Here is a 14,297-nt window from a genome sequence, read left to right on the forward strand (position 1 = left end):
ACCTTCTACTTGGAATAAGCAATAAGTGAATAAATAAGCAAGGGCATTTCATGCAGAGATGGGTGCTAGGAAGAAATTAAACAGGCTGATACATTTTTTAAAGTTTCACAAAGTTCTGCAGTGACTCTGCCTCTCCCCACTCCTTGAATGCGGGCTGATCTGGAGACCTGTGCTGACCAATGGTCTGAAGCATAAGTGGCACCATATTGGCTCCAAGCCTCTCCTTGGGGCTTCTGGCTCACTTTGGAGCCTCATGTGAAGGGTCTTGGGAGAGCCTGTGGGAGGCAGGTCATGGAGGTGTATGTGTTGCTTATCCATTCACCCATCGATGGACATTTGGTTTGCTTCCACCTTTCGCCTATTGTGCACAATGCTATACAACTCTCTTCAAATCCCTGCCTTCAATTCTTCCCGATAAATACCCAGAACTAGAGCTGCTGGACTGTAGGGTGGCTCTATGCTTAATTTCTTGAGGAACCTCCATACTGCTTTCCAAAGTGGCTGCACCATTTTGCATTCCCACCGATGGTACCCAAGGGTTCCCATCTCCCCACAGCCTTGTCAACACTTGTTCTTTTCGGATATTTTGATAACACCCCTTCCATGGGGTGTAAGGTGGTATCTCACTGTGGTTTTAACAGTTGCTGTTTTAACCCACTAGATTTTGGAGTGGTTTGTTCTAAAAACAAAGGCTACCTGATACAGAAATCAGTGCCTGGAGGTCGGGTGCTGCAGTGGCCAAAACCTAAAACATGTGGCCTTGGCCTTGGGACTGGGGAGTGAGTGGAGGTCAGAATAGTCCCGAGGAAACTGTAGGCAAAGGCTGGGGGAAAATACCCAACAAACTGTTAGTGGAGGGTGGGAAAGGGGCCCTTCATCCCAGGTAGTGGCAACACGATGGGAAAAACCATGACGAGTAACTTGGAGGAAAATGTACCCAGAGAACTTGCGGGTCTGCCTAAAATGATTTCCATGAAGAACATAGTAAGTGCCAGTTGGTTTCTCTAAGCTACATGTGATGAAGCACCAGAAGACACACATCAAAATGGACCTGAGGGACAAGGATCAGGTTAGTTTGCAAGCGAAATTCAGTGAACACACAGGACGACTTCTCCTCTCTACTCTTGCCAATCTGCAAACAGTTCTCAAAGTGAAAAATGACCTCAAGTGTAAGATTCAATCAAGGGTATACCCAGAACTCTTTGTTAAGACCTCATAGAAACCCAAGGTGGTGCCCAGTAAACTTCTTTGGCCAGAAAAAGGGCTTCAAAAAACATTTTTTTTGAAAAAAAATTTTAAGTTTTATTTATTTATTTAGAGAAGGTGACAGAGAGAGAGAGGGAGGGAGAGGGCATGAGCAGGGGAGGGGCAGAGAGAGGGAGAGAGAAAATCCCAACCAGGCTCTGCACCATCAGCACAGAGCCCGACGTGGGACTCAAACTCACGAACTGTGAGATCATGACCTGAGTCGAAACCAGGAGTCGAACATTTAACCGACTGAGCCACCCAGGTGCCCCAGGGCTTCTAAGAATCTTATAAGTATCATCACATAGCACACTGACAGTCACCTAAAGTGGAAAGAAGCCCGTCTCAAAAAAAGATTTGTCCATGGGGTGCCTGGGTGGCTCAGTTGATTGAGCATCCGACTCTTGATTTCAGCCCAGGTCGCGATCTCACAGTTCGTGGGTTTGAGCCCCACGTCAGGCTCTGTGCTGACGGTGCAGAGCCTGCATGGGATTCTTTCTCTCCTTTGTCTCTGCCCCTCCTCTACTCACACATGCACACATGTATGGGGGCGCTCTCTCAAAATACATACATTTAAAAAAAAAATTTGTCCATTGGAGTGTCCATTTGTCCAATGGAGTGAACTACAATGCGACCATTGGAAACCCACAATGTTTTTAAGAAAAGTATACCCTCTGTGACTAAAAGAGACTGAGCCTGTTCAAAATGAACTTTCCATGGGTAGGGAAAAGGCTGAGAAAGGTACTTTGCTGCAAACATGGGTCACTTTTATGGAAAGCAAACTATATCTCTAAGGGTCTGGCCAAGAGTCCAGAGGGTAGAGCCTGAGCTATGCAAGCAATGGCCTAGGGCAGGGGACAGGAAGCTTTTCCGTAAAGGGTCAGATAGTAAATGTTTTAGGCTCTGTGGGCCATATATAGTCTCTGCCACAAATTCTTCTTTGTTTCCTTGTTGCTGTTTGGATTTTGTTTTGAAAAACCCTTAAGAATGTGAAATTCCTAGTTGATAGGCTGCATAGAAACCTAGAAACAGGCCACGGGCCATATTTGGCCCCCAGATTGTGGAGTCTGCCAGCCCCTGAACTTGGGCATCACTCCCAAGGAGAAGGATTGGCTTGGATGAAGGAATGTTCTCTACCCCCAGAAAAGGTCTTCCCAGCAATGTGTCCAGCTGGATTCCAGTCCTGTGGAGTTATGACCATGTGCCACTCGTCTTGTCTCTTTTCAAATGGACTGTTTATCGTGGTTGTCCTGTCTGTGCCCCACCATCGGATGTGAGATGTACAGGGAGGGGAGGCACAGAACTTACCTCTTAGGCTCACAGGTCTTTGGATCAAGAGAAGCCGTACCCAAGGAACCTCATCCACATCCTACATACATGCTCATAATGAGATATTCGACTCTGAACCTGATGCCATAACTGGAGGGAAATTTTGAGATGGCTGGATGGAGTTGAGAGTATTTTGAACGAATGAAGGAGAACTGCACTAATTATGGCCAGATGAGACACAACTTAGATTAAAATGGCCACGAATTGTTCCAAGTTCATCTCATCAGTGGAGTAGTCTTTTTTTCCCATCCCTTGAATCTGGGATACTCTTGTGACTCAACTTGACCAACAGGATGCAATGGACATGATGTTGTGTGAGTTCTAAGCTTAATCCTCAGGAAGGCTTCCAGCTTCTACGTTCACCTGTTGGAACACTGCCACCAAGTGAAGAGGTCCCAGAGAGCCCATGAGAGGACAAGGGATCATGTGTGGAGCATTCCCCCACCCCCTTTCCCACGGCCATTCCAGCTGAGGCCCAAATGTCTGAATGAGCCCAGACAGGATCAGTAGAGAAACTGTTCAACTGAGCCCAGCTCTGGTTGTCGACCAACAGAATCAGAAGGTAATTAATGATTGTTGTTTTAAGTCTTAGGTTTGGAATGGTTTGTTACACAGCAAAAGCTAGCTGATACACAGGGCAATGTGACAAAGAGACAATGGAAGTGCTCGCAGAAAGATCCAGGAGGTTCATACCAATAGTGGAATGACCCCATTGCCTGTGCACTGCTGTTCTTAGAAAATAACCAAGTGACACAGGCTAAACACCTGACCTAAGTGACACAGCCTAGCACCTAGCCAATATGAGTTCCTCTCTTCTTTACTGGGCTCGATTTTTTTTCCTCTTCTTTTCAATGGTTTCTGCATTAAAGTTTCTATTTTGAGACTGAAATGCTGCTGACATCCAACAAAACCAGTAAGTGCTATTAATAGGGGTCTGTGGCTTAGAAAACACAGGCAGGACTTCCCTGTCAGTGGTTTATAAAAAATTCCATCCCAAGGGAAGCCATTCTCCCTTGCCAAGTCTACACAGCATGCTGGCACCACCGTTTTCTAGAATAACTTCTTGTATTTTGAGATTTCTAAAATAAGCCATAAGTTGCTTGATCTAAAGACGGAGTCAAGTGCTGAACCACGACTTTCATATCCCACGGGCTGAGCCTGTCCTTGGGAGACGCACGGTGAACCTGTTCTTTTGGCAGCCTGAATAGAGTGAAAAAAGCAATCGGCAAGAAGGAGGGCAGGGGCTGGGCAGCAGCCGTGAGGAGTTGCACCTGTGCCCCGGACAAGGGCTCCCAGCAAAGGGAGCACCCAGGGGGGCTAACTCCAGCCTGAGCCCCAGCTGCCAAGCCTGTGCCTTGAGACAAGGGCACGTTCTCCCAGTGGACCACCCCAAGAGGGCGCCAAAGACACCAGGAGCGCCAGCAGAGCTCTGTCAGAGACAACAGGGTCCAAGCGCTAGCTGCTGTGTGGCACTCGGGAGGCGACTACGCCTCTCTGAGCTCGGGTTCCATTTCTAAAACCAGGCAGACTGAACTGCAGGAGCTCTAAATTGATCTCCCATCCTGAAAATCTCCTGTGCTTGATTCTGCAGTCCAGTGATGATGACCCTCGAGATTCCTGAGCAAGCCCTCTGACTTAGAGAGCAAGGTGCTAAAATGCTGTAGGAAAGGACGCCAGGCTTGTTCCTCCCTCCCTCCCTCCCTCTCCTCCTCCCCTAACTCATCCATTCATGCAGTAAGTACGGACTGAGAACTTACTCTATGCAGGTGTGTGCTAAACACTTGGGGCACAGAAGTTCGCCAGAGCGTCTCTCAGGAACTCTGCCAGCCCCCCAATATTTGCTGCCCCTCTCCGACGTGCAGGCACCCGAGGAAAAGCCCTTCGGAGCCATGTGAGCACCTTGGAACTTATCCTGGGGACACTGTGGAGCCACTGTGGGCATCCACACGAATTACTTTTTTCAATCCCACTTGTATGGCTGGGGGAAGAACGCACTGGAGGGGTAGGACTGGGGACAGAGACCGAGGAGGAATATCTGGAGGAGACACGGCGAGCCCGGCATCAGGGAAGGGACCGGGGGTGGAGACCCACAGTCAGATCTGAGGTACTGCACAGGCAAAGCCGTGGATCCAGTGACGGATGGGGAAGGAAGAGCGAAGGGCACATCGGGAATGATCGTTGGCAGGGGTCTCCAGGTTTCTGCCTTGAGTGAATGGCTGGACAGGGGTGCCCCTTGTGAGGCCCCGACTGACAGGCAGTAGGGTTCACTGGAACCCCTGATGGGTTTGGGAGAACCTGGTAAGTCGAGCCCCATGTGGGCGTCTAGAGAGCTATGTTCTGTGTGAGTCTGGGCCAGGGTCGCGGCAGATGGGTGACCCTGGCCATAAGACACTAGGGAAGCTGAGGGGCCCCTCAGGCAGGGGGGCCTGGACTGGAGCCCTGAGGTCACCACCATTCACTGAGCACCTTGGGAAGGAGAAGGAAGACCAGGCGGGGCTGGGCAGGGCTCAGAGAGGATCCCACCTGTGTTTTGATGGGGCTGCAGGTGCACAGAGGAGGCGGGAGGGCTTCAGCCAAGGCCCCTGAAGGTGCTGCTTGCCTTGGGGATAAGAAGGAATCTGTGCACTTAGGAGCCCTGATAGCGATATCCTTCATAACCTGTCCACCCAATCTCAGACACAGGACTGGCCAACAGGAAGGGAAAAGCAAGAATAATTGCCCCTGGCAGGGGCCGGCTTCTACAGAGGACCTGGGAATTCTTGTTTCCCTCCAGGCCCTTTGGTCCTAGCAACCCCTACAGCCTGTCTGTGGTTAACCCTCTGGGCCCCAAAGGAGGGCATCTTCACTGGCTCACCCATCCTCGAGCAGAGGGTTCCAGTCCTGGGTCTCCTTCAGGGGATGTGAGGTGCAGCCTGTGACCTGTCTGAGGGCCCACGGGTCTTAGGGGGCTGATGGTCCTTTGGGTCATTCCTAAAACCCTGACACAGGGTGGACGCAGGGCAGGCCCTGGGCAGTCATCCAGCCAGTGGCCCCAACCCTGCTTTGCATCAGAATACCTGAGCTTTGCAAACCCTCCCTCTGGGAATTCAGGTTCAGCGGGGCCTGGGGCCGGGCTCCAGCAGCCCAGGAGAAGAACCGGTGATTTAATCCAAGTGCCTCCTGCTCCCGATGAGACAACCGAGCAGGAGGCCACTGTGTGCCAGCCTTGGCCTGGGAACAGAGATGAGAAAAACCAACCTCTTCCTGAGTCATCACGGTCCAGAGGGCAGTGAGAGCCCTGAGCCCCACAGCCTTGCTGGAGAAGCCCCCTCTGGGGCTGTGGGGGCTCCAAGGGGACCCCATCCTGGAGTGCAGAGCAAGCAGGAAAGGCTTCTAGGAGGTGTGGGTGCTTGAGCCCCTCCAGGAAGATGAGTGTTCACCACTGAACACTGGTGTGGGACCTCCCTGCATGCCTCAGTTGCACCAAGATTAGGCAGCCCGGGGGGCCACCAAATGATGAATGAGGCTGAAGGCCCCCGGGGCATTGGGTAAGCATCAAGGATCCTGCCTGAGGGACCACAGTGCCCCAGGTTCCCGGCGAACAGGGAGATGGGTGGTGGGGGTAAAGCCCCAGAGACAACATGCTACTTCTTGCCCAAAGCCCTTCCACTGAGGTCACTGCCTCTGTGGGTGGCTGCACAGACAAGGGCCCTTGTCACTGCATCCGCTGCTCTGGCAGAGCCTGCCAAGTGTGGACACGGGCCCCTGGCTCTGGCAGCGCTTCCTCCCCCTTCACTAGGGCAGACTGGGGTAGGACCTCTCTCCACAGAGAGCACCCCATGGGGACCATCAAGAGACATGCCGGGTTCGATGCCTGATGCCTGGCTTCCGGGTGGACTGAGGAGCTCACCCTCCGTGGTACCTCAAGCAAAGCAATCCCTACCACGCACTGCCTACCTCTGAGGTTGCTACGACAACCAAGACCTCCATCAGGGTGGAGAATATACACCGAGCTCAGGTTGTGGTGCCAGGTACCAGGGCCCTGGATGAGGGGCCGCCGAGCAACCACAGAGAACTCCGCTGGGGGACTTGTCCAGCATCACGCAGCCAGGAGGCGGAAGGGCAGGATTTGAACCCGGGCGGTCCACCTGCTGGGACCGTCCGGCACCTGCTGCTTCGTAAAAGGCACGTGACACTTACAAGCCATTTCCACGGGCGCTCATGGGAGGGAGAGTCTTAACGCTGCCCAGTGTTAGAAAACGAAACAAAGTTAGCGACAGAGCCAGTGACCTGCCCACCTGCTGCAGGTGGCCCAGCTCGGTCCCGGAAACCACCGCCTCCACCGTCGTCTCCCATCCCAACACCAACAGCCCCGCATAGACACAGGGTGGAGAGCACCCAGTGTTCGCTTCCAGCTCCTTGCCCTGTAAAATATCTACACAGGTAAGCATGGGTATCTTCACAAACATGTTCTCCCAGAACACTGAAACACCAAACAATTGCAAATAGGCAGCAGCAGGTGCCGTCAGGAGCCCCAAGAGCCCTCTTCGGAATGAAGGACTTCTTCCCCGCTCCCCAGCCCCGGCTGCTGGGCGAGCTGCCGGCAGATGGCCCTCAGCTGTCAGTCCTGTTTGTACCACCCTCCATGCACAGAGCAGCCTAGCTCAAGGTCATGCCCCATCCCAGAGGGGCCACACCCAATGCCGGGCTGGTGGGACGTGTGAAGTCCCCATGCCCTTGGCGTCCTGGGGATCCATCTGAAGGGCGTCCAGGTCTCAGAGCTCCCTGCAGCCAATCCTGTTTCCTGGGCTTCGCTCACAGGGGTGGATCCTGGATTCGCCCTGTGGGAGGCAAAATAACGGCCCCCCCAAAGACTGGACGTCCGCACCCTAATCCTCAGGAACTATGACTATGTTCCCTTCCCAACAAAGGGAATCTGCAGGTAAGATTAAATTAAGGACCTTGAGATAAAAGATCATCTTGTATCACCTGAGTGGGTTCAGTATGATCACCAGGGTCCTTTTTAGAGAAAGAAGGAAGGGAGAGGTTGGAGTCAATGAGGGGGGAGGGAGGCAGTGGCTGGAAGGATGCAGAGCCAGGGGCCAAGGCACTTGGGCAGCCTGTAGGGGCTGGAAAAGGTAAGGAAGGGGCGCCTGGGTAGCTCAGTCGGTTGTGTCCAACTTCCGCTCAGGTCATGATGTCGCGGTTTGTGGGTTCGAGCCCCACGTCGGGCTCTGTGCTGACACCTCGGAGCCTGGAGCCTGCTTCCGATTCTGTGCCTCCCTCTCTCTCTGCCCCTCTCCTGCTCACATTCTCTCTCTCTCTCTCTCTCTCTCTCTCTCTCTGTCTCACAAATAAATAAACATTAAGAAATATTTTTCTAAAAAAGGGAAAGGAAGTGTTCTCCCCGGGGCTTCCAGAAGGATCCCACCCTGCCAGTACCTTGTCTTGAACCTTAAAAGCCTACTTCAGACTTCCGGCCTCCAGAGGTGCCATCTGGGTTGTTTTAAACCACAGGTTGCTAGAGTTTGTTATAACAGCAACATGAAACTAATCCACACTCGCTTCCTACAGGCCATCCTCTGCCTCAGAGTCGGCTCCCTGCGAGCCCTGACAACACGATTTTTTAAAATTCTCCACTAGGGAGTAGATTAACCCAGTACCTCCATAAAATGGAATACTCTTAGGAGAAACGATGGAATGATGATAAAAGAAATAACTAATAATACAGAATCAAACCAGGGGCCAGCACTCCTCTAAGTACTTTATATATACCCTCTCGTTGGACTTTCAAAACAACCTCGTTGTTACCTCTATTCTCCAGACGGGGAAACTGAGGCACAGAGAGGTTGAAGGATTGGCCTAAGGTCACACAGCTGCTAAGCGGAGGGGCCTGGTTGTCCATGACATTTATTGAGGAAACAAGCATACTGCAGGGGCACCTGGGTGGCTCAGGTCTGACTCTTGATACTGGCTCAGGTCATGATCTCGTGGTTTGTGGATTCAAGCCCCTAGTCGGGCTCCATGCGGACAGTGCAGGGCCTGCTTGGGATTCTCTGTCTCTGTCTCTCTCTGTCTCTCTCTCTCTCTCAAATTAAATAAATAAAAACTTAAAAGGATGAAAAATATTCTTTAAAAGAGCATACTGCAGGGGCGCCTGGGTGGCTCAGTCAGTTAAGCGTCCGACTTCAGCTCAGGTCATGATCTCACGGTTCACAGGTTCGAGCCCCACGTCGGGCTCTGTGCTGACAGCTCAGCCCTGCTCTCTCTCTCTCAAAAATAAATAAACATTTAAAAAAAAATTTTTAAAAAGCATCCTGCAGATTATGCATATTACAGTTCCACTTAAGTAAAAATTATGGCTATGTGAGCATGTACCTCACAAATATACAAATAGGAAAAATGCCTGGGAAGACAAACACCAAATTATCACTTTTTATGTTAGACACTTCCATACTGTTTCTCAATAAATGCGCATTAGTTCTTTTGTTTTCATTTATTTAATGTTTATTTATTTTCGAGACAGAGACAGAGCACAAGCAGGAGAAGGGCAGAGACAGAGGGAGACACAGAATCCGAAGCAGGCTCCAGGCTCCGAGCTGCCAGCACAGAGCCTGACGCGAGGCTCGAACCCACGAACTGTGAGATCACGACCTGAGCCGAAGTCGGACACCTAACCAACTGAGCCGCCCAGGCGCCCCTCCCTGTTTTGTTTTTTTAATGTTTATTTATTTCTGAGACAGAGAGAGACAGAGCATGAGCGGGGCAGGGCCAGAGAGAGAGGGAGACACAGAATCCGAAGCAGGCTCCGGGCTCTGAGCTGTCAGCCCAGAGCCCGACGCGGCGCTCGAACTCGCGAACCGTGAGATCATGACCTGAGCCGAAGTCGGACACTCAACCAACTGAGCCACCCAGGCACCCTACGTGCACTAGCTCTTAAACTTAAATCAATAAAAAAACATTACACAGTACGAGTTAGACGCTTAAAACCAGGAATGCACCGAAAAACCTCCACAAGCCATTTCCTTACAAGTGTCCGGTCAAGGGGAGAAAATTCTCTGCCCTCCTCCAGGACAATGCGATAAATACGACCCCACAAAGTCCCCTGTGTGACAGCTTTGTGATCTCAGTGTCCCCCCTGTCCCCTCTGCACATCCCCATAGGGTCAGGCTCTGCTAAAACTGATACGATGAGCCCCATGGGGAGAGTGGAAAATTGCTCAGGACTTAACACGAGGTGAGGAAGGCAAGGTACAGAATTGTAAATTCCCTTGGACTGCGACTGCCCAAAACAAGAGTGTGATTCACAGCCACCGCAAGGGAGGGATATCGCCTTCTTGATGTGGAGAACTCAGACACAGAAAACCCAAACTTGGAAGTAGGCAAAGAATACAGTCGCACATTCACAACGAGGATGCAAAATGTCTGACATAATTAATGAGAAAAGAACTGCAGCGTATGCTGGTAGGCTGGATTTGCCTCATCAAATTTACAAGGATTTTGTAGAAGTAACGCCCCACGGTGCACACGTGCAAGGAGCCAGAGACACGGGGATCGTGGGCATGCAAGTGTGTGCATCCTCCAGGAAAGCAATTTGGCTGCGAGTGTCACAATGTTGAAAAATGTTAACACCTTGACCTTGTGATTCCACCTCTGGAAATCGAAGGAAGCGATTAGAAATGCAAACAAATGTTTGTAGACAAAGATGTTCACCGTAACACCATTTACAGTAAAGCAGACAGAAAACCTAAGTGCCCGATAAAAAGAAAATAAGCAAATTAACCATTACGTGCTACATTACAAGCCATTAAAAAGTTATTAATGAAAACTAATGATTACTCGTAAAATGTTAAGTGAAAGTAGAAGGATCTCGAATAACTGCCGTCGTGTAACTATATAAGGAGGAAATCGTCTAAATGGACAGGGAATGGAAAGCAATACTCCTTAACGTTAATGTAGGTGGTGGGGGCGGGGGGGTATGGCCAGAAGAAAAACATTTTTTCCTTCTCTTTATTTCCTGACTCTTTTGTATTGTGGAGAATATACTCTTATAATGAAAAAACACAGCATCTCTATCTTAAAAATTGAGAACACCCTCTAGGTCTCCTTGAAGCATCTCATTCATTTGAGGCTGCCTCTTCAGAGAGCATCCAGAACAGTCCCTCTCCGGACAGACCACTCCTGTCCTGGTTCATTCTGTTCTCTTGTTTTGCTTCGTGTATCTGCAGTTTGAGTCATCTCAACATGATGCACGCTGTAGTGTCTACACTGTGCAGGGCCACCCGGTGTGAGTGAGTCCAAACAGAAGGGAAACGGCCTGGGATACAGAGTTGGATAGAGACGATCCCCCCACTCATAGAGCTCAGGGTGTAACAGATGAGCCAAAGAACCAGTGTCCCATAATCCAAGTACGATGGAGAGGGGAGAGCCAAAAAAGGGGAAACTGGAGAAGGTGTTAGTTGAGCTCGGGAAGCAGAGTGGAAGAAAGGGCCATCCTGGTAGGGTGTTCAGTGTGAGCACAGGTCCAGTGGTCAAGCAGGTTTCAGGGGACGGCATCCAGGATAACAAGCACCCCAGATACGTTTAGGCAGAGAAAGAGAAAGGGGACTAGATCAGCGAGGGCCCTGCGTGCCAGGGTAAGGAAATGAGGCTTGCTTCTGTGAACAGGGGGATACCTCCCAAGGGCTCGAAGGAGAAGAGGACAGACCCCTTATAGAGGATCCCGTTTTTGCATTGTGTATGCGACAGTGTGCAGCACACAGCTGGGCTCCCCGCAGACGCAGATAAAGGGATTTTTCACTTCACATAATCAGACCCGCCAAAGAACCAGCAATTCCAGAACTGCGCCCCCATTCTGAGACTTTAACTGACCTTTGTCCTGCACCAGCACCTCCAACTCCTCCCGCACGCCATCGTACCAGCTCGTGATGTCCACATGGAGGGAATAGTCGCAGCAGGATTTGGTGTCAGCTGCTTCGTGCCATTTCTCGAAGGAGGTCAGCAGGCTAGACCCAGGTTCAGGGACAACATGGTCAACTGTGAAAGAACGGTACTTGTCACATTCCAAGATGTTTAGGACCCAAGATGTCCCAATGGTAGGCTCTAATAGCCTCTTCACCCCATCACCACCATCACCATCATCACCACCACCGCCTTAATCATCACCCCCACTTCCATCACCAAGATCAACATCCTCATCATCACAACCCTCTTCGTCATCATCGTCAACACTGCCGTCAATGTCACCATGACTACCATAACCATCAGCAGCGGCATGGTCACCACCATTGTCATTGTCACCTTCAGCAGCAGCAACAGTATCACAACTATTTGTTGAATGCTTACTATGCCTCAGATACTGCCACAAGGCCTAAAATTATCACATTTAATCCTCTCAACCACCCCACGAAGTGAATATTAGCATCTCCATTGCAGATGAAGAAACTGAGGCTCAAAGAGGGCAAGGAACTTGTCTAACATCACACAACTAGTTAAGTAGTAGGAAGATCCCCAGAGTCTCGTCTGCTGCAGTCTGAACCTTTTCCCTACTCCATGCTGCCATAGATGAAAAGTGAAAAAGACTTTAGAGACTAAAAGAATGTTAATTTCATCACCCTTTTTCAAATAAAATCTTAAATGTAAAGCAAATGAAAGAGGAGACGCCTAACTTTTAAGCCTCACTTGGCTTCGTATATCCCTCTAGCTACTGCCCTATCTCCCTAACATCCACCCTTTACAGCCAGACACCTATAAAGAGAGGTCCCTATTCTCCTCCCACTCACTCCTCCACCCATCTAAAGCACTGGCCTTTGCTAATTCAATCTCCATGTCTCTGGGTTTAATGGAAACATCCAATCCTGACTCCACTGGCCCTCTCAGGGCACAGTGAATCACTCCCTCCTCTTGGTTTCCATGACAACATGGCTTGCTGGCTTTTATTCTACTTCTGTGGCCATTTTTCCTCAGGCTCCTTGTAGAATTCTCTGCCTCTCCTTGGCCATTAAATGGTCGAATTCCTCATGGCTTGGTCCTGGAATGTTTCCTTCAATGTAGCTAATCATTAAAATGTACCACTCCAGCTTAGCTGCAGAACTCTGAAACCAGCTGTCTCCCCGACCTCTCCACCAGCAAAACTCGAAAGCTCCTCCAGATTCAAATGTCCCAAACCTTATGCAACATCGTTACCACTTGCAAATCTGGTCCCCCGCCACCTCCTTAGCTGTGCAGATACCACCTTAGTTCCATACCTAGGATCGAAGGGGTCATTCTTGACACTTCCTTTCTCTCAGATACCCCCACATCTGACCCATCACCAAGTGCTTAGATTTCCCTCCTACGTATCCCTGGAGCTGTCCACCTCTGTCCACTCCATGGCCACACCCCTAGTCCTAGCCACCCTCTTCTCTCAGTGAGCTACTGTGATCCCACTGGCCCAGCCACATCTGATCTAGGCCACTCTATTATGGTCTCTTTAAAACCCAAAACGGATCAGCAGATCACATCACTCTTTGCTTAAAATCCTTCGACAGCTGCTCATTGCCCATATGAAAAAGTCCAAAATTCTTACCTCAGCCATCGAGGCTCAGCACCACCCTCACCTTCCAGTCTTATCTCACAGGACTCTACCCCTAAGTCTCTGCATTCATGCCTCATGGGTCTCTTAAATGCAAACTGTGTTCTCCCATCACAGGGTGTTTGCACATGTCGTTCCCTCTTCCTGGGGCTCTGGTCCCCTCCACCTTCTTCACCCAGTTAATTCATACTCATCCTCCAGATCCCTGCATGAATGCCACTTCTTCACGGAAGACTTCCTTGAATGCTTTGCCCCTCAGTTCAGAGTTCTGTGCACCTTTCTGTTGTGGCCCGAGTCACAGACTATAGACATGGATATATAGTCATATATGATTTGTAACCCCCCACGAGCCTGCAACCACTGGAGAACTAGCACCATGCCTGCTTTTTCCATCCTCTCCCTCAACACCTAGCACTGTGCCTGGCACAGAGCAACCCTCAATAAGGATCAGCTGAATGAAAAAATGGGGTGGGGACTCAGAACCTCGCTGCCCCTCACACTCCTCTTACTATGGTCCTGGTGTTGTCACAGGTTCTTGGAGTTCCATAAAACACACTGTGAAAACCACCCTATTATAGACGGGGAGGAGGAGACCCAAAGAATGGGCCTGGGGCCTTCCCAAGAGTCTCAAAGCTCATGATGGGAAAAGAGCAAAGGGGGACTCTGGAGATCCTGACTCCTCATCTGGGGCTCTGTCCTCTACTCCACACAGGTCACCTGAGCCTGGAACTTCCATCTCCACCTCTCAGAACCATCCGAGCTCATATTTCCAAGTACTTATCATGTGCCATGCACTACGCTCAGTAACCTCGTGTATGTCTCCCAGCAACACTATGGGGGGGGGGGCGGTGGGGAGGCTCCTATTATACAGCTCATCCTATAGGGCACCTGGGTGGCTCAGTCAGTTAGGCGTCCGACTTTGGCTCAGGTCATGATCTCGCTGCTCGTAGGTTCGAGCCCCACCCACGATGGCCAGCTCTAGCCCACAATGTACTTCCAAAGGGGTTTGTTGGAGGAAGAGAGATGGGCAGGGTTGTGGCCAGTTTGGGGATGAGCTGCCTGGATACAGAGAGCCTACCAGTTGAAAGAACACTGAAAATCAGCTAATGCTTGCTTAATTAAGATCATTTACTAAGGGGCGCCTGGGTAGCTCAGTAGGTTAAACGACTGGC

General features: G+C 50.5%; 1 protein-coding gene across 2 annotated transcripts in view; it reads right to left on the reverse strand.

Moving 5' to 3' along the window:
• The window catches only part of CRMP1 (collapsin response mediator protein 1), a 76,531-nt gene that overhangs the window by 31,047 nt on the left and 31,187 nt on the right, over positions 1-14,297 (reverse strand). For both annotated transcript variants that reach the window (XM_042936930.1, XM_042936931.1), the window contains exon 4: positions 11,424-11,588. In XM_042936930.1, the coding sequence (XP_042792864.1) occupies positions 11,424-11,588 (165 nt within the window). The remainder of the gene's footprint in view (positions 1-11,423; positions 11,589-14,297) is intronic.

This window comes from Panthera leo, chromosome B1, assembly GCF_018350215.1.
Source record: "Panthera leo isolate Ple1 chromosome B1, P.leo_Ple1_pat1.1, whole genome shotgun sequence".
Lineage (NCBI taxonomy): Eukaryota > Metazoa > Chordata > Mammalia > Carnivora > Felidae > Panthera > Panthera leo.